Source organism: Diabrotica virgifera, chromosome 4 (assembly GCF_917563875.1).
Source record: "Diabrotica virgifera virgifera chromosome 4, PGI_DIABVI_V3a".
Classification (NCBI taxonomy): domain Eukaryota; kingdom Metazoa; phylum Arthropoda; class Insecta; order Coleoptera; family Chrysomelidae; genus Diabrotica; species Diabrotica virgifera.
In genome coordinates, this window is record NC_065446.1 from 227846547 (window position 1) to 227870973 (window position 24427).

Sequence of the window (24427 nt, forward strand, 5' to 3'; positions counted from 1 at the left end):
GTAAAATCGTGGAATTTTGAGAATCAACACCGATTTTAATGAAAATTTGGGTTTAAGCTCGGCTGACACTCTTCTTCAAAATCTACCCTATGCCAAACTGCGCTTTTGCCCTGGGGGTGAAAAACAACCCCATCTAGGGGATGATTTTTTTTATTAAAATAACTATGGAAATCGATAGAGTGACCAATTCTGAGTAAATTTTGTTCTATAAAATTTTTTTGCAAAATTGACACTTCCCAAGCTATTTGCGATTGAAACTATGCATTTTTCATTGAAAAACTCACGTTTTATAACTATTTTTCATGAATAACTTAAAAAAAATTAATTTTATAGAAAAAATCATTAAGAACAAAATTGTGGCTAATAATAGAACAAAGAGATTCGCGTCAGAAAGACCTAGTTATACCCAATGACGACTGAGTTATTGATCTTTAAATGATGCTTATTTTCGAAGAACCTCGAAATGGATAACTTTCAATCTCAAGTAACTCGGATGTGGTGCAATTTTTGGGGAAAACTTAACCAACGTATTTTAAAATTCATTAAAAAATCTTTCAAATAAGCTTTGACAGAAGTTTTTTGCATTAAAATTGACTGACTTATGACAAAAAAAGTCGCTCGCTGCTTTTTTCTTTTTGAGATGTAAAAAATTAAACCATCGTCGGTACAATTCTAATAGAAATAAATAGCTTCCCACTTGGAATTAACTTTATTTAGGTATAATTGATACGATCCATGTGGTTTTACCGGTTTGAAATGCTTAGTTTAGAAAAAATAGTTCATTAAATCGAAAATGACAATACAGTGAAACCCCGATAAGTCGGCCTCCGATAACCCGGAAGTCAGGCAAACCCGGACCGATTTTCATTAGACAAAACAAACATTTTTTCACTTTGACTGAGTTTTTTACCAAGAAATAAACAATAGGTACTGTATACAACTATACATACGTACATTAATTACGGTAGTAAAAGTAACATTTACTACCAATAAGTGTACAGGTATTAACAAAAAAGAATAACATCACGAAAAAATTTTGACACTGGGGTAGTAGTCACATCCGTTTTTTTACAGTATTAACTTAGTTTAGACGTTGTTTTGACTAGAAATTTTTGGTTTGATTCGTATGCATCGATTTTCCTACTGTAATTTAGATGTACCGTGCATATGTACATATTTCATGTTTTTACAATTAAAATGTGTTTTTGTCAATTATTTATATTTATTTTATTTGGTTTTACCATATTCTCCGGCTAACCCGGATTTTAGATAACCTGGATCGGCCGCGGTCCCGATTAATCCGACTTATCGAGGTTCCACTGTAGATTAATTTAGAAAAAAAAGTGCATTTTTCTTAAATAAACCTAAAAGTATTCATGATACAAAAACAAAAAACAATCAAAATTTTCAGTAAAAGAAATTCTACAATTAATATTTGAAACATTTTTTCATATTATGAATACTATTAGATTTATTTAAGACAAATGCACTTTTTTTAAATTTTAAAAATGCCATTTTCGATTTCAACTATTTTTTCTAAACTGAGCTTCAAAACCGGTCAAATCCCATGGATCGTATCAATTCTACCTAAATAAAGTTAATTTCAAGTGAGAAGCTATTCATTTCTATTATGACAAAGGTTATAATTACTACCTAAATCCAAATTTTCAAGAAAATCTACCTTGGTTCTCAAAATTCTACGAGAAAATGGCTGTTGATTGGACTAATACGGCATTGAAGTAAGAAATCACTTAAATAACGTTTTCCCAGATAGGGGGTAGGAGAAGCGTAGGACGGAGATGCGTTTCCTGGTTGAAGAACCTTAGAGAATGGTTTGGTTGCAGCTCAAGGCAACTATTCAGAGCAGCTGCCTCGAAGGTCAAAAGAGTCATGATGATTGGCAACCTTCGCCGCGGACATGGCCCTTAAAGAAGAAGATAGGTGGTTAAGTAGAAGTATCTTTGGAATGGCCTCCAAGGATTGCAAATTTGATTCCATTAGACTTTTTTACGGGATATTTGAAGATCAAGTTGTATCAAAGTCTATCGAATAATATTGAAGAGTTGAAGAGTTGAAAGAGAGAATTAAAACGGAAATTACACATATTATAACTCATCGAAAATGTTAGAAGAGAATTTACTCTCAGTCTTTCTCCGAATGTTCGCCAAGGTCTGCAGATTCGACTTCATTAGACTTTTTGTGGGATAGTTGAAGAGAAAAGTGTATCAAAATCGACCGAACAATGTAAAAGAGTTGAAGGAGATCATCAGTATAGTGCATAGAAGGAGTGCACAAGTAACTTCTAAAGTCATAGAAATCGTTAGAAAAGAATTTTTTGTCCGTCTTTATTATTGCACCATTGCTGAAGGTCGTCAGTATGTATGACGTATATAGCAACTCATTCTTCTTCTTCAGATGCAAATCCACTAAAGGATGTTAGCGATCACTAGAGTCCGAATTTCTAAGCATAATGCTTATGGTAAATAATACAAGCAGGACAATTTTCTTTTTAAATAGGAACGAAATATGCAAAAATAAGCCATTTTGACAGCCCTTTTTTATGCTTTTTTGCTTTTTTTAAATTATTATGCTTTTTTGAATTTTTGTGCTTATTTGGTGCTTTTTATATACTATTATCATTTTTTGCATTTAGTCCGTTCTTTAACGGTAAAATATTGCAAAACCTCTAAATTTTAAAGAACCGCTTGGATTGACATGAAATTTGGCATACACATAGCTAATAAGGCAACGAAAAAAAGTGATATTGTGCCGATATGTGCTTTTGCCCTGGGGGTGGCTTTCACCCCCTCTTAGGGGTGAAAAATTATTCGCCCAAATAAGGTCAGGAAATGGATAAACTGGCTAATTTTAAGTAACTTTTGTTCTATAGAGGTTTTTCACTAAGTCAATACTTTTCGAGTTATTTGGCAGTGAATATGTTCATTTTTTCAATAAAATAACCACGCTTTTAGACGGTCTCTCGCAAATAACTCCAATAGTAAGTATTTTGTCGAAAAAACATTATTAGCAAAAATATTTCCTGTAAAAAATTTAAAAAAATGGTGTATATATTACGTCTCTACACCTAGTACAAGCAGAGTTATAACTAATGAAAAATAGGTTCATATTCGTCAAATTCCAAATGGAATACTTTAACGTGAAATAACCAAAATTGAAGCACATTTCGGGGAAAACTCATTACAACTTATTTAAATTGTTTAAAAAAGCTTCATTTTTGTTTTATAAAAAAAATTTCTAGCACCAAAATTAAATAAGTTACGATCAAAATAAAGTTAGTCCCTTTTGGTTTTGGTCAAAAAATCGAGAAAATCACCCCCTATTAATATCTGAAATGAACTTAATCGTTACGACTTCACAAGTTTCTTGACTCATGTATATATTGTTTATATGATGTGTAAGTTTCATCGGTTCAAAGTCCTTATTATTGGAAGGGCTTTAGTTAAAAGCGGTTGAACGAGTCACTGATCACGAATGTATGCAAATTTAGAAACACCAAATCTTAATCCATTTTTGTCTAACAGAAAAACAAAAAAATACTTGATATTCAGGAAAGTAAATCTGACTTTTTTGTTTCTCGAGATTTTTGGTATCTCTAACAATTTTTAAGTTATTTTGAAAAAAGCATATTTTTTAAAATTTAAATTTTTAAAAATTTTATTTTGAAACCAAATTATTTCAAAAATAAGCACTTTGAATCGATGCAACTTACAGATCACATAAACACAACATAAATAAAATAATTTGTGAAGCGGTAACGATTAATTTAATTTAAGTTGCTAATTAGGGGGTGGTCTTCCCAATTTTTTTTGCAAAAACAAAAGGGACCAACTTTATTTTGACCGTAACTTGTTTAAATTTAATGCTAGAAACCTTTTGTAAAAACATAAATAAAGCTTTTTTTAAACACTTTAAAAAAGTTGTAATAGGTTTTCCTCAAAAAGTGCTCATTTTTTAAATATTTCACGTCGAAATATTCTATTTGAAATTTGGTGAATATAAATCTATTTTTCATTGGCTATAACTCTGGTTCTACGAGATCTAGAGACCTAACGCGTACACCATTTTTTTCACTATTTTATAGCCTATATTTTGGCTAAGAACGTTTTTTTCGACAAAATACTTACTTTTTGAGTTATTTGCGAAAAACCGTCTAAAAATGTGGTTATTTTGTTGAAAAATGAACATATTCACTTGCAAATAACTCGAAAAGTGTTGACTTGGCGAAAAAGCTCTATAGAACAAAAGTTACTTAAAATTGTCAGTTTACCCACTTCCGGACTTATTTTGGACATATATTTTTTCACCCCCAAGAGGGGGTGAAAGTCACCCCCAGGGCAAAAGCACACATCGGCACAATATCACTTTTTTTCTTTGACATGTAAGCTATACGTATGCCAAATTTCATGTAAATCCAAGCGGTTCTTTAAAATTTAGAGCAAAAACCGTGAAAGAATGGACTAATTTGCGAACAGCAGAAATTTAATTTTGATCTATGTAATGCAATTGTGGACTCTGATCTCCCATTAAGTAAATTGCAAAATGAAAGTTTTAAATCATTTTTGGAGAAGTACCTACTATCGAAGACATGTGCCGAATGAAAGTACTCTCCGAAAAAATATGATAATTGCATTTACAATAAAACCAGAAAAAAAGTAAAAACACTAGCGGTGAACAATTACACGTGGTTTGCAGTGGACGAGACTACGTATATTTTGTGGAAGATACGTCGCTAATTTAATCATAGGCGTACTTCACGAAGAAATCTTGACGAAGGGTTATTTAGTGTGCTCAAAAGAACTAGAAGCAACAAATAACAATAAAAAAAAATAAGGTACTCGTGGGAGTGCCGACAGAAGTTAAAACTTCTTATAGTATATAAATTACGAGCTCAATGCTTTTACCCCATTTTAAAAGAAGTGCTATACCTATATCATATACGATATACGCGATGCGTATGCCCTATGCTATTTATATATACATACACATAATTTATATATGTACAAAATTTATTTCAGCGAAGTGATGACGGTCGCAAATTCAATATTTTTCCCCATGCAAGAAGTGCACAACGTCTCTAAAGAAATTTTCAATTAAAAAATTTATTTCGTCGATGCGATAACGGTCGCTAATTTACTACTTTTTCCCCATCCAAAAAGTGCACAACGTCCCTCAAGAAGTTTTCACTTCAAATATTTATTTCGTCGAAGCGATTACGGCCCTAATTCAATACTTTTCCTCCGTACAAAAAGTGCACAACGTCCCTATAAAAGTTTTTACTTAAAAAATTTATTTCGTCGAAGCGATGACGGTCGCTAATTTAATAATTTTTCCTTATCCAAAAAGTGCACAGCGTCCCTCAAGAAGTTTTTACTTCAAAAATTTATTTCGTCGAAGCGATGAAGGCTCGCTAATATAATATTTTCCCCATCCAAAAGGTGCACAACGTCCCTCAAGAAGTTTCCACTTCAAAAATTGATTTCATCGAAGCGATGACGGTCGCTAATTTAATACTTTTTTACATCGAAAAAGTGCACAACGTCCCTAAATAAGTTTCACTTAAAATATTTATTTCGTCGAAGCGATTACGGCCCTAATTAAATACTTTCCCTCCATACAAAAAGTGCACAACGTCCCTATAAAAGTTTTCACTTAAAAAATTGATTTCATCGAAGAAGCGATGACGGTCGCTAATTTAATACTTTTTTACATCGAAAAAGTGCACAACGTCCATAAATAAGTTTTACTTCAAATATTTATTTCGTCGAAGCGATGACGCTCCCTAATTCAATACTTTTTCCCCATCCAAAAAAAACACAACGTCCCTAAAGAAGTTTTCACTTCAAAAATTTATTTCTTCGAAGCGATAAAGGTCGCTAATTTATATTTTTTCCCATCCAAAAAGTGCACAACGTCCCTCAAGAAGTTTCCACTTCAAAACTTGATTTCTTCGAAGCGATGACGGTCGCTAAGTTAATGCTTTTTTCCATCGAAAAAGTGCACAACGTCCCTAAAGAAGTATCACTTCAAATATTTATTTCGTCGAAGCTATGAGGGTCCATAATTCAATAATTTTCCCCCATCCAAAAAGTGCACAACGTCCCTCAAGAAGTTTTCACTTCACGAATTTATTTCATCGAAGCGATGACGGTCGCGATGACGGTCGATAATTTAATACTTTTTTCCATCCAAAAAGAGCACAACGTCCCTAAAAAAGTTTTTACTTCAAATGTTTATTTCGTCGAAGCGATGACGGTCGCTTATTTATTACTTTCTCCCCATCCAAATTTAATAATTTTTCCCCATCCAAAAAGTGCACAACGTCCCTAAAGAAGTTATCACTTCAAAAATGTTTTTTCGCCAAGCGATGACGGTCGCTAATTCAATACTTTTTCCCCATCTAAAAAGTGCACAACGTCCCAAAAAAGGAGATTTCACTTTAAAAATTTATTTTGCCGAAGCCATGACGGTCGCGATGACGTTCGCTAATTCAAAACTTTTTCCCTATCTAAAAACTGCACAACGTCCCTAAAGAAATTTTCACTTTAAAAATTTATTTCGTCGAAACGATGACGCATGACGGTCGCTAATTTAATACTTTTTCCCAATCCAAAAAGTGCACAACGACCCTCAAGAAGTTTTCACTTCAAAAATTTATTCCTTCGAAGCGATGACGGTCGCAATGACGGTCGCCAATTTAATACTCTCTCCCATCCAAATAGTGCACAACGTCCCTAAAGACGTTTTCACTTTAATACATATACGTACAAAATTTATTTCGCCGAAGAGATGACGGTCGCGATGACGGTCGCGAAATAAATCCTTTTTCCCTTTCGAAAAATAGGTTTTACATTTATTTTAAATTTAAATACTTCTATACAATTTATGTATAGATACACATAATATAGATACGAACAAAATTTATTTCGTCGAAGAGATGACGGTCGCTATGATGGTCGCGAAATAAATCTTTTTCCCCATCCTAAAATAGGTTTTACATTTATTTTAAATTTAAATACTTCTATACAATTTATATATACATACAAATAATATATAACATAAGCGATGACGGTCGCAATGACGGTCGCGATGACGGTCGCGAATTCAGTGCTTTTTCCCCTATCCAAAAATCGCACAACGTCCCTAAAGAAGTTTTCACTTCAAAAAACAAAAAAAAACAGTAAAATCCTGTATAAAAGGTATATTTAAAAAAACCCTCAAAAGGGCCACATCAAAATCACATAACTAGTTTTCGACTGGTTTACCAGTCATCATCAGTGCTTACCTAAAATGAATATAACCTGATAAAAAAAGGCAAAGATGTTGAAATTTTGACTAGGGTCAAAAAATAGTCGGTTATACGCACGTGCAATGTACATGCTAACCACCAAGATAGTATTATACAAAAATATGTGGGTCAAAGCCCAGTAAAATTAGTCCGTCAAGGAAACATTGGTTTAAAATGTTACCTTAAGCCAGGATGTTTAAAATATTTTCTAATTTGCCTTAGGTAACATCTGAGATGTAGATATATGACTTGTTCACATGTTGGAAGTGAGACAGCAAGTGACAATGAAATGGTTGTGAACCTCGGAACGATGACAAGACAAACGACAGTTCCACAGGTAGTTAAAAATAACCTGTCATATTTAAAAATAAGATATGCAGATTGTTAAAATTAAAAATGTTGTAACAACACACTCCATTATGAAAATTATCATTTAAAATTTATTAAACTAGTTGTTAGTAAAAATGGATTCACGTAAACTGTAAGTGGAACTAGTTAGGCAAACCACATTACACAGAAGTTTTGTGTTCGACAACTAAATACAGTAATAAAATCTTATTGTCAAGAGATCTAAGATTTAAAAAAGCAATTTTGTGGTGATTTAAATTTATCGAATTTATTTAACTTATTAGTAGCTGTTGGAATTTGTGTGTGTAAGAAATCACAAATGGGGGTGTCTGAGGTGTAAAAATGTCTTAAATAATCTAGGGGATGTATCATTAAGGAAGCACAAACTCAAACTGAGGCGACTAATTCCTAAAGGCATCGCAGGCTGCCCGGATCCCTAAGGGTCCAAAACCAAAACCGTAATAGAGTGATGACAGTAGGGGCTGGGGTGGGTATGAGATGTATGTGAGGAAATTGGTGAAAAAGGAACGAGAACGAGACCCAGAAAGAAATTATACTGTTGATTTGGTTTTGCTAAAGATGAGTATTATATGTTGGTGATGACAGATGGAGTAGGTATGGTGATAATGGTCATATGTAGAAATATAGTGGCGGGTTGTACAGCCAACTATAAGAAACCTTTTTCCTTGTGGATTTTTTTAAATAACAATACAGTTCCAAAATTCGTAAATGACGCTTTAACAAATTTTTATCTTTCCGAGGCTGTGCCGACCAACAAAATGGTATGCTTTTCGACGCTGCACTGTTCCCTAGGGTCGCTGGCGTCCGAGGACAGCACCATATATGATCAAAACAGCATCAAATCTTAAAGTGTTTTATTCAAACCTAATTCACTGTACGTGTCTAGCACACGGCCTGAATCGCGTTGCTGAGACTATACGGCTGCAATTTCCACTTGTTAATGAGTTGATAAAAAATAGAAAAAATCCATTAAAGCTCCTTTAAGGGTGCAACTTTTTAGAGACAGATTCCCTAACACTCCTTTACCATCGGAACCAGTGTTAACTCGGTGGGGTAGATGGTTAGATGTAGCTTTATACTACGCCAAATATTTCGAAAATTTTAAAAGCTTCTTATTGGAACTTAAAGAGACTGCTAGCAAATCGATAAAATATTGTCAGGGTCTTTTAGGTGAAACATAATTACAAAACAATTTTGCTTTTATCAAATGCAACTTTTGTTCTGTGAGTGAAACAATAAAATATTTGGAGAAACAGCAAATGTCATTAGTTGAGTCGATCCAAAAAATAAACAGTTTTGAAAAAAAGATGGAAGGTATCCCTAGAAAAATTGGTCAGATAATATTAACAAACTTCAAAGATGTATTAACAAAAAACGAAGGATTTCAAAAGATGAAGAAAATATTTTCAGTTTTAAATTGACAACACGTTGAAGATATAAAAATGGATCCGGCAGTAGTGGCAAAGTATACCTAAGTATGCAACTATAACCAGTGTGGACGTTGAAAGAAGCTTTTAGATATACAAAAATGTTTTGAGTGATAGGTGCCGAAACTTTATGATGCAACATTTAAATGAGTAATAATTAGTTACTTCATGCTTTAAACAAAAATGATATATTTTCCTTCATCTAAAGCGTGTCGATAAAAATTAGGTTACAGCATTTTTGTTTCAGTTATCTATTTTTTTTTGTTTTTTTTTTTTCTATTTTATTATTAAATTTATAATAGGTCTTTACTAGTTCTTAAGCAAAGCCTAGAGATAATTATATATATTTTCTTTAAAAAAATGGTTTGTCAAAATTTATATGCATATTTTCATGCTTTTTTGTATAATAAAATGCTTTTTTTCGTAAAATTGTTATGCTTTTTAAGCGCTTTTTTGTGATTCTTTATGCTTTTAAATCCGAACTCTAGTGATCACATTTTCCGTTTCTCTCTGTTTCTTAAAATATGTATTATAGATCGTATGTAGTAAATCCCTGTCCATTGCCTTATGTTTCGGAGCTAAGACATTATCTTGTGTCCCATTCCTCTCTTGCCTCAATGTTAAGTTGGAGGAACTGATTTTTTCCATTCGCATGATGTGAGTCAGATACGCCGTTTTCTTTTACTTAATGGTTTCGAAAAGTTGGCGTTCTTGGTTGATTCTTTTAAGGACATCTACATTTGTGACTTTCGCCGTCCATGGTATCTTGAGGATACGGCGATAAAGCCACATTTCGAAAGCTTCTAATCTGCTTATATCCCTCGTTTTGAGTATCCAGCCCGTTACGCCATATAGCAGCATCGACCATACGTAGCACATAGTAAACCTTGGCCTAAGTTGAAGATCGAACTCTTAACAGGGGTCCTATTTTCGAATTCGTTCGAGCATATTTCGCATATACGCCAGTCAATTGGAGCAATAATAGGATATTACCTCCGAATTCTATCCTACTGCATGGATTTTAATGAAATTTTGGGCGTAGCCTCTACTTATCTCCTAATTCAAAGTCTACGCTATGCCGATGTGTGCTTTTATCTTGGGGGTGGTTCCCACCGCTTGTTAGGGGTGAAGGGTAAAATTACCACGGAATTTGCTAGAAAACCTAATTCTAAACAAAAACTGTTCTATAATTTTTTTTTTTGAAAACTCAATACTTTTTGAGATTGTCGTGTTTGAAAATAGGCCATTTTCATTGAAACATAATAACCTTTTCGAACGGTTTTTTGCCAATACCTTAAAAACTATGCATCTAACTAAAATAACTATATTAAACATTTTTGTAGGTTATAAAAAAACAAAGAGACGCTTGCCTTCATAAATCTTCTAGTTATAATAAAAAAAGAGATATGGTAGGTGAAATTAGTTTGTTTTTTGGTACATTGTCAGATTGGTATATTCAACTTGAAATAACAGAGAAACGGTCGATTTTAGGTATATAATGCTACTAATACCTTTTGTAGTTCTTAAAGAGAGCTTTAAAATGAGTTATAATAAAGGTCCATTACATTAAAACTAAGCGAGATATGCTGCAAACAAAATTGATAACTAATATATTTTAAGAAAAAATGAGAAGTAATTTTTAACCCCCATCCACCAAAATGTAAATGCATGGTTTTACTTCTACAATACCTTTTATTATAGTGTTATTTCTATGTTCAAAACTTGGACGGGTTTGAAATGATTGACTTTAAAAAAAATCAAATTATAGAGCTCATTTTTAAATTTTCTTAAAAATCTTCCTTTTTCTCCATGTAATTTGAAAATGATAAGAGATACAGTAATGAAAAATATAAAAGGAAATTTTTATCTGAAAAAGCCCTACATTTTTGTGTTATATCTTTTTTTCGTATCTCTTATCTTTTTCGAGTTACATGGAGGAAAAGGAATATTTTTAAGGAAATTTAAAAATGCGCTCTATAATTTGATTTTATTTTTTTTTTAAACCATTCAGTTTAATCCAGCCCAACTTTTTAAACATAGAAATAACACTATAGTAAAAAGTATTGTAGAAGCAAAACGATGTATTTAAATTCTGATGGATGAGGGGTTAAATATACTTCTCATTTCTTCTTGAAATACATTAGTCATTAACTTTTTTGCAGAATATCTCGCTTTGTTTGCATGTAATCGACAATTAGTATTGCCCATTTGAAAGTCTTTTCAATCACTACAAAAGTTATTAGTATCATTATACACATTTCAAGTTGAATACACCGATTTGAGCATGCTGCAAAAAAAACAAACTTCTTACCTACCATATCCCTCTTTGTATTTTAACTAAAAGATTTATGAAGGAACGAATCTCTTTTTTTATAACCTACAGAAATATTTTATATAGTTTTTTTGTTAGATGCACAGTTTTTAAGGTATTCGCAAAAATCCGTCCGAAAGAGTGTCATTTTTCAAAGAAAATTGCCAATTTTCAACCACGAATAACTCAAAAATATTGAGTTTTCAAAAAATAATCATAGAACAGTATTTGCTTAAAATTAGGTTCTCTAGCCTTTTCCGTGGCTGTTGTAACCAAAACATTTTTCACCCCCGATAAGGGGTGGGAACCACCCCCAAGATAAAAGCGCACATCGGCATAGGGTAGACTTTGTTTCTTGAGTTATTCCCTACTTACTGTGAAAATATCAAGTAAATCGATGTAGTAGGATGGAATTCAGAGCCAAATACCCTCATTGACTGCCCTAATTAGAAGAATTTAGCTTAAAATCCGGTGTCTTGTATTTTCGAATACTTCGTGTACGAATTGTTTCGTATACGACGACTCGAATGGGTATGAACCATTCGAATCGTGATGCTCGTATGGTTTGTTCAACAGTAAATGGTTGAGTTTAATTAGTGCGGTCGTAAATATTATTAAATTTATCTGACCTGTCCCATTGTTAAGACCCACCCGGAGCGATAAGCGAACGAGGTAGACAGAATTGGTCTTTTGCAATTAACACTGACTAGACGGTACTCCCATAATAAAGCCTGAAATAAATTTTACCTGAAACCGGGCCTTTTATACTATTATCGGTTAATCCAGGATGTTTACAGTGGTAACTAATTGAACTCAACCATTTACTGTTAAACATACCATATACGAATTATTGTTGTCATTTCAAGGTCATTTCAGCTGTCATGATAGTTTTAGCTGATAGTGTTAATTGTGTTGTTGTCTACAATATTTTTACATTGAAATTTATTTTCAATGGCTGGTTTAAATAATTCTTTAATAGAAAGAAACGACATGTTGTACGATTATGCCTTGAAAATATAACCTAACTTTATGTACGCCTTTTAGCATTGGATCTAAGCTCTAAACTTGACATATGACACCGTTGCCATATCCTCAATTTTTTTATACTATCACATTACATAAAGGTGCATTTGAAAAATCGCTTTGAAGTAAAGTTTTGAAAAGTAAATAGTAAAATATCAGTGTAAATACTGGATACAAAAATAATGTTAAACAAAATAGCACACTTTCTGCGGGCTTTGCAAATAGATATTACTAATATACCTATGCAATCTTAAGATTAGATTACACTTAAAATATCTGTTAAACAACTTTTCCCAAACATGGCCTTTTTTATAATTTATTTAGACTATAAGTCGTTATCTTCATACATTAAACGTTCTTATAAGTACAATCTTATTCTTGCACATTATACCCCAGTATATATAACATTTTGTTTTTAATACTGCGATTATACCATCGATTGAAATTATACAAGAAATCGACAAAAAAAGTATGGCAACATTGTGACTATTCAGATGACAAATAAGTGTAATGTTATTCGAATTTTTAGTGTTGCCGATGAAAATTCTGCTCGTATACGTATAACATTTCGAAGGACGTTCAAAAATACACATTCACGTTCGTATACGAAATTTTTCATTCGAGTTAACTCGTATGCGAAAATATTCGATTGAATTCGAAAATACGACCCCAAGTCAGTACCTTCGTGAATTTTACGAAAGCTTGTCGAGCTTGCTCAATGCGACATTTCACTTCCCTCTCCTATACCCAGTCTTCAAAAAGCCACGTTCTCAGCCACTCTTTCTTTCAATGGACTTGGTATTTAGTGTTATGGTGGAGTTTTCAAGTGTATCCAAGTTTCTGGAGATGATCATGAATTTGGTCTTTTTGGCATTAACCTCTAATTCCATTCGTTTACTGTATTTTCCGATTATACTGATACTCTGGGCTAATTAGCAAAATACAAGGAAAAGTTATTTACCAGCAATTTCATTGCTGGAATCGAATCTTAATATTGTATATATTAATAATATAGGTATGCGAAGTCCGCAGATACTGTGCTACTTTTTTTATAAACAAAATGGCGCCCGAAACTCGTGTTTTTTTCAATTTTTGCTCTAGAACTAGAAATATTTTTATTTTACGCCAAAAATACACAAATAAAAATTCACCGTAATTAAATTCTGCATAGATACGTGTTTTTCCCGATTTACTTCGACGAAAATTTTCCACGGAAAATGCGGTTCCTTCCAACAAAATCTTTAATTTTCAACTAAAATTTTAGATAAGTGACTGTTAGTCAATAATTAAATAACTTGGTAATATAAAACATATTTTCAAATAGACAATAATTCCAAAAGCCGATGGAAATTGAATGAACAGTTTAGCAACAATTGAATTGTAAATTAAAAATTAAAGGGCGCTATAATAACTACAATAATTACGATACATAAGAATAACTATTATTTTTTTATAAAAAGTCACTGTACCTATCTAATGTACTATACAGAATTGAAATTGAACTATTTAAGCGGCCTCAGGAATATTTTAAAATTATAAACAATTTCTTGGCTTAAAAACAAATAGAATATCTCGGGAAATATTCAATTAAATTAAATCGTGAAAACAGTATTGGAAAAAGCGACAGGATGCTTCTTGTTATAAAGATATAAACAATAGGATCATAATTTTCGAACCATTACCTTTTTAGTTTTGTCCACTTTCTCAGCCCCAATTTTCATAGCTTTAAAATACTCATAACATATATTATTATAATAAACACTATAGATATTACGAGTGAAAATTGCCAAAAATAGCAAAATTTCAATCAAAAATTAGGTTGGAGAAAATGTAACCTCAAAGTTCAAAATCGGCATACGTTAAAAAATGCATTTTCTCGGCTTCCCATGGAGCAATTTTCTTCATTCTCTTTTTTTGTTCCCAAGTAACTCGAGTAGAGCCATCTAACTAATGCATTATTAAATGTCAAACTTCCTTTTGTTTTGTTATTTATTAACTTATTTATTAGAAATAGTTATTAGTAATTAGTTTATTAGTAATTAGTTAATATTATTAATTTATTTATAAGAAAAGAAAACTACATATTTTTTCCAGTTGTAGACTTTTTTAGGTAAACTTATTACAAGTGCACCTTTTACCGTTAAAAACACAAATATTCTCATTTGAAAGCTGTATAATTATTTAAACAATCTTCATTTAAACAAATTAAAAATTTTGTTATAATCAATAAATTAATTTATTATATTAAGACAAAAGCAAGTTTGACATTTAATAATGCGTTAGTTAGATGGCTCTACTCGAGTCACTTGGGAACAAAAAAAGAATAAAGAAAATTGCTCCATGGGTAGCCGAGAAAATGCATTTTTTTAACGTATACCGATTTTGAACTTTGAGATTACAATTTTCTCCAACCTTATTTTTGATTGGAATTTTGTTATTTTTGGCAATTTTCACTAGTAATATCGATAGTTTTTATTATAATAATATATGTTATGAGTATTTTAAAGATATGAAAATAAGTGCGGAGAAAGAGGACAAAAATAAAAAGGTGATGGTTCGAAAATTATAATCCAATTGTTTATATCTTTGCCGTAAATGCCGGTCAACTTTGACCTGTTGTATCTCAGGAACCACTCACTCATCACAATTAAACGTTTTTTTCTTTTAAAAGAAGCGTCCTACCGCTTTTTTCCAATACCGTTTTAACGACTTAATTTAATTTAATATTTCCCGAGATATTTTATTTGATTATAAGCCAAAAATTGTTTATAATTTTAAAATATTCCTGAGGCCGCTTAAATAGTTCAATTTCAATTATGTAAAGTACATTAGATAGGTACAGTGTCTTTTTATGCAAAAATCATAGTTATTCTTATGTATCATAATTATTGTGGGTATTATAGCGATCGTAAATTTTTAATTAACAATTCAATTGTTGCTTAACTACTGTTCATTCAGTTTTCATCGGCTTCTGGAATTATAATCTATATAAAAAGAGCAATTATATTGTCAAGTTATTTAATTATTGATATACAATTATTATCTAAAATGTTAGTTGAAAATTAAAGATTTTGTTGGAAAACCCCGCATTTTCCGGGGAAAATTTTCATCGAAGTAAATCGGGAAAAAACATCTCTATGCAGAATTTAATTACGGTGAATTTTTATTTGGGTGTTTTTGGTGCAAAGTTAAAATCTTTGGAGTTGTAGAACAAAAATTGAAAAAAAAACACGATTTTCGGGCGCCATTTTGTTTATAAAAAAAGTAGCACACTATCTGCGGACTTTGCATACCTATATTATTAATATATATAAAATATTAAGATTTGATTCCAGCAATAAAATTGCAGGTAAATAACTTTTCCCAAAAATGTTTTTAAAGATCAAATACGTTTTCACAAATTAAGACACCATCATCAGCATTTCGTATGTTGTTGATCAATACTCCGTTGATTCCCATCTCTGCATCTTCCAAAGGCTTTCGAAATATGGATTCCGAGTAAATGTTAAATAAACGAGGGGAAAGCACACATCCTTGTCGAACACCCCTTTAGTACATTATTTGACGGTTTTTGCTGTAAATTTTAAAGAACCTCTTGGATTAACATGAAATTTGGCATAAGCATAGCTAGTTAACATGTCAAAGAAAAAAAAAGTGATATTGTGCCGATCTGTGCTTTTGCCCTGGGGGTGAGTTTCACCCCTTCTCGGGGGTGAAAAACATACGTTCAAAATAAGTCTGGAATTCGATAAACTGACTAATTCTAAGCAACTTTTATTCTATACAGTTTTTTCACTAAGTCAATACTTTTCGAGTTATTTGCGAGTGAATATGTTCATTTTTTAACAAAATAAACAAGTTTTTAGACAATTTTTTTCAAATAATTCAAAAAGTAAGTATTTTATTAAAAAAGAGTTTTCAGCAAAAATATAGCCTGTAAAAAAGTGAAAAAATGGTGTTTGCACTAAGTCTCGAGACCTAGTAAAAGCAGTTATAGCTAAAAAAATAGGTTCATATTCGCCAAATTCCAAATAGAATATTTCAACCTAAAATAGCTAAAATTTAAGCACTTTTTGTAGAAAACTCATTACAACTTTTTTAAAGAGTTTAAAATGATTTATTCTTGTTTTTATAAAAGAAAGATTCCAGCATCAAAAGTAAGCAAGTTACGCTCAAACTACAGTTGGTCCCTTTTGTTTTGGCGAAAAAAAAAATCGGGAAAATCACTTCCTAATTAGCACCTTAAATGAAATTAATCATTACCGCTTCATAAGTTGCTTTATTTTTGTTGTTTTTATATGATCTGTAAGTTCGACGTAAGATTTTTAAAATTTTAAATTTTGAAAAAATGCTTTTTTTCAAAATAACTTAAAAGTTATTAGAGGTACCAAAAACCTCAAACAATAAGAAAAGGCGGCTTTGCTTCTCTGAACATTTTGTATTTTTTTGTTTTTCTCTAAGACAACGATTGGTTAATATTTGGTGTTTGTAAATTTGCATACACTCGTGATAAGTGACTCATTCAAGCCCTTTTAACTACTTTTTCAAATTTTCAAACTACTATTTTTTTCAAAAATAACAACTTTGAACAGATGAAACTTACAGATCATATACAGAGTTGGGATAAATTATGGAACCAAGCAAATATCTTTGAAACGAAAAGGACAATATTTATGAAACTTTGCATGCAAGTACACTGACGCAAAAGGCATCTGTTGCCATATTTTTTATTACTCCTCCACTTCCGGTTTTACCGGAAATACGCTTAACTTATTTACTTTAAATGGGACACCTGTATATTTTGGCATATTTTAAAAGAACTTGTTATTTTTAATTCATACATACCAAGTTTGGAAGACAAAACTATTAAAATAAGAAATAAATCTATTTAGAGTTAAAAAATAGGTTAATTTATTTATGTTAGACCAATGATATTAAAAATAAAAAAAAATAATTTCAAGTGTTGAAAATGTTTGCGGTTCACCTCCAGGGCCTCGATTTTAGACCCTTCGCTTCGTTGTCGAACGTATTCGCTTCGTATAATAAACAGATACGAAACGAATGCGTTCCATAACGAAGCGAAGGGTCAAAAATCGAGGCCCTGACAACGTGCAAGCCTATAAATAAATTTGTGAGTCACTTTTTGCAAGATTTCTCCACGGATTCACATTCATCAATTATTCTTTGTCTCAAACCCTGCAAGAATGTTGTTCGCCTAACGTAAACACGTGATTTTAGATAACCCCAAAGAAAAAAAATCTAACGGGTTGAGGTCCGGAGAACGATTGGGCCTCTCTATGGATCCTCTACGTCCAATCCATCTATTTGGAAAACCACTTCCAAAAAATGAAAATTCACCATAACCGATTATCATTAATATTTCACTACGATCTTTTTCACTTAAATGATCCATTTTTAATATAACTTATTTCTGTCAATTAGTTGAGTTACAGTTTCACCTACTATACTAAATTCAAATAAGTCATGCAGTGCATGTAATCAACAATTTTAGCCTGGTACTCGTTTATTTTCTACTACGTTGTATTAAAGTTGGTATGTATGAACTAAAAATAACAAGTTATTTTAAAATCCGCAAAAATATACAAACTGTCCCATTTAAATTAAATAAGTTAAGGGTATTTCCGATGAAACCGGAAGTGGAGTAGTAACAAAAAATTTGGCAACAAATGCCTTTTGCGTCACTGTACTTGCATGCAAAGTTTCATAAATATTGTTCTTTTCGTTTCAAAGATATTTGCTTGGTTCCACACTTTATCCCAACCCAGTATACAATACATTATAGGACTAAAATAACTCGTGAAATGGTAACGAATAAGTTCATTTGAGATGCTAATTTGGGGGTGATTTTTCCGATTTTTTACCAAAAAAAAGGGTTATTTTGATCGTAACTTGTTTACTTTTGATGCTAGAAATTTCTTATAACACAAAAATAATGCCTATTTTAGACACTCTAACAAGGTTATAACAAGCTTTCCCCAAAAACTGCTTCATTTTTTGGTTATATCACGTTAAAATTTTCGATTTGGAATTTAACGAATATGAACCTATTTTTCATTAGCTATAACTCTGTTCGTCCTAAGTCTAGATATCTAATACATACACCATTTTTTTCAGGTTATATTTTTGTCAAGAATATTTGTTTCGGCAAAATACTTACTTTTTTAATTATTTGCCAAAAACCGTCTAAAAACGTGGTTATTTTGTTAAAAAATGAACATTTTCACTCGCAAATAACTCGAAAAGTATCGACTTGGTGAAAAAACTCTATAAAATAAAAGTTACTGAGAATTAGTCAGTTTATCGATTGCCGGACTTATTTTGAAAGTATATTTTTTCACCCACGAGAAGGGGTGAAAGTCACCCCCAGGAAAAAAGCACACATCGGCACAATATCACTTTTTTTCTTTGACTTGTTAGCTATGCGTATGCCAAATTTCATGTCAATCCAAGCGGTTCTTTAAAATTTAGAGGTTTTGAAATATTTTACCGTTAAAGAACGTACTACTTCTTCTTCGTATATGTATGGGTTTGGATATAGAATTTTCTATTGTTAATTGTGTTGTTTGATACCAGTACAAGCAACTCATCGTCACTCAAAAATTAAAATTGACCAGTTTTAAGATTTTTTGTCTTCTGTTTCTAGAATTTATAAGTAATGAATTTATTCCATAGATTTGCATCATATTGTACATAATATAATCTAACATACTTATGTATTTTAGGGTTAGAGAGTAACTGATATTAAATGAAATTTTTCTAGGGTAGTGCCCAACGGAACCAATACAACGACGCTGTGAACTGCGGCATCGAAATTACGAAACTGTGAAAAGACTTTGATACTTATTGTGTAATGTGTTGTTTATATACTTTTAAATGTTAGAAAGTAACGAATTTTATAACTGTTTATAAATATTTGTCATAAAATACGCCTATTGTCTCAAAAGGAACGTAACCGTATCTTTCGAAATTATATTGTGATTTTCATGACCGAATTGAATATTAAGTTTAATATTTTAGAGTTGTGTTTGCATAAGAAATTATTTGATAAAAATAACTAAAATCAAAAAGCTGTCTGTTTTAGAACTTTCTTCTCCTTTTACTTTCTTAGTAAACAGTTTCTGTCTGTTTCTCTTTCCTTGGGTTGTACCTTCATATTATACAGTGCCTCCATAAAGTAACGCATAAATTAATTATTTCGTAAACCGGCGACTTTAAGGAAAAATCCCGAAACGGGTCGATTTTTATTTTTAAATTACGATTTTTTGGCATATATATCATACTAGTGACGTCATCCATCTGGGCGTGATGACGTAATTGATGATTTTTTTTTAATTAGAATAGGGGTCATATGATAGCTCATTTGAAAAGGCCTTTAATTCTCTATTCACTAATATAAACACTAAAATAATTATTTATACAGGGTGTCCAAAAAAAATTTTTAAATTAAATTAATTGACAAAAAAATAAATGTACCTATGTAATTTGTTTGATTTTTAATACATTTTACTTTTCGCAGAAAGCATAAAAGTGCTTAATTTGAAAAAATAAACATTGATTTTCGCTTAAACATAATGTTCAAATTTCCAAGAGGCAGGTGGGTGGCAGCTTTAACATTGAATTTAAGCGAAAAGCAATACTTATTTGTCAAATAAACATGTTTTTCCTGTTTTCTGACAACCGTAAAACGTATTCTGAATTAAATAAATTACATACATTCTTCTTTTTGTCTTAATTAATTTAATTAAAAAAGCATTGTTTGGACACCCTGTATAAATAATTATGTTAATGTTTATACTAGTGAATAGAGAATTGAATACCCTTTCAAATGAGCTATCACATGACCCCTATTCTTATTTAAAAAAATCATCGATTACGTCATCAACTCCAGATGGATGACGTCACTAGTATAATATATATGCCAAAAAATTGTATTTTAAAAATAAAAATCGACATGTTTCGAGATTTTTCCTTAAAGTAGGGATGGGAAAAACCTACCGGTTTAAACCTAAAACCGGTTTTTTTACTTCGCAATAACCGGTTTTACCGGTTGTTTTTCGTCCCGGTTATAACCGGTTTTTTCTTTTTAAAGTAAAAACCGGTTATTAGGTTTTTACGGTGATTAGGATTAGGTTAGGTATTATTTTGGATCCCAATCCTAATTATTATTCTCAAGTCATTATTCCAAACAAAACCATAATTCAAATTTTATCATATCAAAGTTTGTCCGACTAGACACTCTTAAGCGATTAACAAATTTTCAGCTTGCTATTAATCAACTTTTTTTTCATACGCGGGATCCAGACCTATAACTTTGTAACCTATTGGATTAAAAAAAACCGAAAACCGGTTTTTCCAAAAACCGGTTTTTTTGGCCGGTTATAACCGTCAGGTTAAACCGTAAGTAAAAAAAAACCGGTATAACCGAAAACCGGTGTTTTGTCAAAAACCGCCATCCCTACCTTAAAGTCGCCGGCTTACGAAATAATGAATTTATGCGTTACTTTATGGACGCACTGTATTGTCACTATATGTGTGCCCGAGATAAGTTACGGATTTTATAACTGTCTATAGATTTGTCATAAAATGCGCCTATTGTCTCAAAATGGACGTAACCGTATCTTTCGAAATTATATTTTGATTTTCATGACCGAATTGAATAAAAGTTAAGTCGAATATTTTAGAGTTGTGTTTGCATAAGAAATTATTTGATAAAAATAACTAAAATCAAAAAGCTCTCTTTTTTAGGGCATTCTTCTCCTTATACCTTCTTAGTAAGCAGTTTCTGCCTGTTTCTATTTTTTTGGGTTGTACCTTCATGTTATATTGTCACTCTCTGTGTGCCCGGTCCTACCAATAACCTACCACTATTATCGATGCGTGCTGGAAATGGATCATTGGCAAAGAATGTAAAATGCCATGCAGAGCGACGAGAACCGAAGACCTGGAATTGATCTGACAGCTTCAGTCCCACACCTCACACCATGTGTTTGTTTCTCCCAATTGTTTAGACATCCTGCTGCTATATTAGCGTGCTATATTTATTTTTGTACCTCTGCTTCTACATCACCTAACTCGATTGTGGAATGCCTAAATGGTTGATTCCCATAAGTTGTCTGTTCGATGCTGATTCCGTCAATATTTTACATCTGGTCGGTTCTTTGCTGATGATCATTGTTTTTATTTTCTGGGCTGAAATGACCATGTTTAACTTCGCCTCTATTATGTAGGTCTCATTTTACTGCTGTTAATATAGCATCGTCTGCATAGCATATGATCGTAGTTTCTTTATTTACCTTTTTGTAACCTTTACCTGTGGTAAAAAAGTAAATAAACCTAAAAATAAATACATTGAAATGCTCCTAGAAGAAACTGAAAATCCTTTTTTAATAAATGAGACAGTATAAGCTAAATAAAAAAATTACGCTCTTGTCAAGTAAAACATTCACTGTCTCATTGGCAGTTGCCAAACTCGGCCGATACGTCTAAAGGTGAGAAACAATAAGCAGAATGTAAATTTATACGTTTTTGTCGCTAAATTTCCCACCTCCACTAGTTGCGTTTCTTTTTATCTCACAACTTAATGTGTTTTCCATCTTTGGCGTTAGTCTGCATAACAAACATAACAAATTGCGAAATAAAAAGAGATGAAACTAGTAGAGGTGGAAATTATCAATATAAACTTATAAATTAACATTTCATTACAAGTTTCCCACCTTTAGACGTCTGTGACAGGAGTATTTTATAAAATTCTCCTGTCACACTGACAGTTGTCATACTCCTCCGATACGTCTAAAGGTGGGAAACTATGTAATGTTAATTTATACGTTTATATCAATAATTTTCACCTCTACCAGTTTCATCTCCTATTCCCTCACAATGTAGGTATTATGTTTTCTATCTTTTGCGTTATTTTGCCGGTTATTAGCGCGCTCATTACTGTATAGCAGGGGTGGGCAAAGAGCGGCCCGCGGGCCGCATGCGGCCCTTTATACATTTTTTGCGGCCCGCAAAAAAAGTAAATTATTATCATTTAAGTTTATTTTATTTATTGCTAATATTAATAAATAAATATAAATAATGCAGCTATTAATTAACACTTTGGCAGCGGGTGATTTTCCGCAAATTTTCAACATAACGCGGGCAATTATTTAGTTTTCCGGCACAGAATTTTGTCGGCTCCCTCAATGAAATTCATGAAATTTTAAACAATGGAATTGATATTTTTGAAGTAGTCAAAAACAAAAACGGTGAAGGGAATCTAAGATTTTTTCAAATTTATAACTTTGTTTATTTTTATTTAAATTACGTTGCACGGAATTTCCCTTCAAATGTATAAGTAACTAATAGTAATGTGAAAAAAGAATTTACTATTTTATTTGGGAATAAGTAACAAATTAAGTTTGAATTTAAATTTATTTAATGTTTCGATTTTCACTTCAGAAATCGTTATCAAAATACAAAACATCAATAAAGGGAAGGAGATTTCCGAAGGAAAAATCGAAACGTCAAATAAATTTAATTGCAAACTTAAATTGGGCATATTCCCAAATAAAATAGTAAATTGCCTAAGATGCCACAAGGAAATAGCTTCAGAACAATACATATTATCAAAAAAATGAAATAGGTTCATAGATAAAATAAAAATAATTAAATATATACACATATATTTGAGGGAAATAGCATGCTTAAATAAGAGCGAATATTCTTTAGGGGCGAGGGGGTGTAATTTGAAAATTTTGAAATTTTCGTTTTTTTTTATTTTAAATGAAAGCACTTAACTTCGGAAATTCTCTCTGAAAATTTCAGTTTGCCGGAGTAAAATTACCGGAAATACAGCATGTTTAATATCCCTATCTTCGACTCGGTTTACTCGGTTTACAGCGGCTGGAGCGTAGTGAGAAACGTTCAAGAGCTGTTCCCTTGTCTTTTGTAAATTACTCTGCGATTCAAAAATATATTCCGGTGTTTATCACTATACGATTTGACAGACAAAAAAGAAATTGAAAATAAAAGTTGTTAAAACTATAAACGCGTTTTTCTCGAAACTGCTTTTTTCAAAGGTGGTGGGCATTGTAACTCAAAAGCGACTTGACAGATCCACCTGAAATGTTTGATAGATTTTCTTTAGACATTTGACGAGGTAACTTTGTCGAGATATTTTTTGTTTTATGCTTATTTTTTTTAACAATAATAAATATGGAAATTTTTACCATTTTTTACAAAGAATTTCGTTATTTTGACTTTTGATTGTTATATTAAACTCAAAAATCGTTAAAACTAAAAAACTCGATAGCGCTACCTCGAGAAACTCCTAATCTAATAGAATATGTTTGTTTCATATGAACCAATGACGAGTTCTGACGTCTACTGTAAACACCATCTTTTTTTTTGAGGTGCCTGTAAAAATCTGCCAACGTTGCGTTGGCTTATTTTTCAATATTTTGTCTTGAAATTTTTTTTGAATATTCTTTGAATTGTACTGAATATGTATTTAATATAAAAATAAAATAATTCCACCATAGTTTCAAACAAAATTCAAAAAAAGTGCTTGAAATGTTGATTTTAAACCATTTGCCCCCCCCCCCTTAAACCACGCAAACAAAATTAGTAAAAAGTTAAAAAATCGAACGTTGCGGCTCTCGGTAATAGATCAAAAACATGTTGTGGCCCTTACTAAAAGAAGTTTGCCCACCCCTGCTGTATAGAGTGATGAGCGCTCTAATAAACGGCAAAATAATGAAAAATATGGAAAACATAATAACATGTGAAATAAAAAGAGATGAAACTCGCGCAGAGTTGGGAAATTATCAATATAAACTTATAAATTAACATTTCATTACAAGTTTCCCACCTTTAGATGTCTGTGAAAGGAGTATTCTATAAAATTCTCCTGTCACACTGACAGTTGTCATACTCCTCCGATACGTCTAAAGGTGGGAAACTATGTAATGTTAATTTGTACGTTTATAT

The 24427-nt window shown here is 31.7% G+C and overlaps 1 protein-coding gene across 5 annotated transcripts in view; it reads left to right on the forward strand.

Annotated features, from left to right (window-relative positions):
- LOC114333678 (G-protein coupled receptor dmsr-1) overlaps positions 1–19450 on the forward strand; it is a 1080003-nt gene extending 1060553 nt beyond the window's left edge. For 4 of the 5 annotated variants that reach the window (XM_050649885.1, XM_050649888.1, XM_050649884.1 and 1 more), the window contains one exon: positions 19223–19450. In XM_050649885.1, the coding sequence (XP_050505842.1) occupies positions 19223–19283 (61 nt within the window). In that variant the 3' untranslated portion in view covers positions 19284–19450. Of the gene's footprint in view, positions 1–19217 lie in introns of all 5 variants that reach the window. The other variant, XM_050649886.1, reaches the window with a different exon arrangement.
- Positions 19451–24427: the final 4977 nt, after the last annotated feature.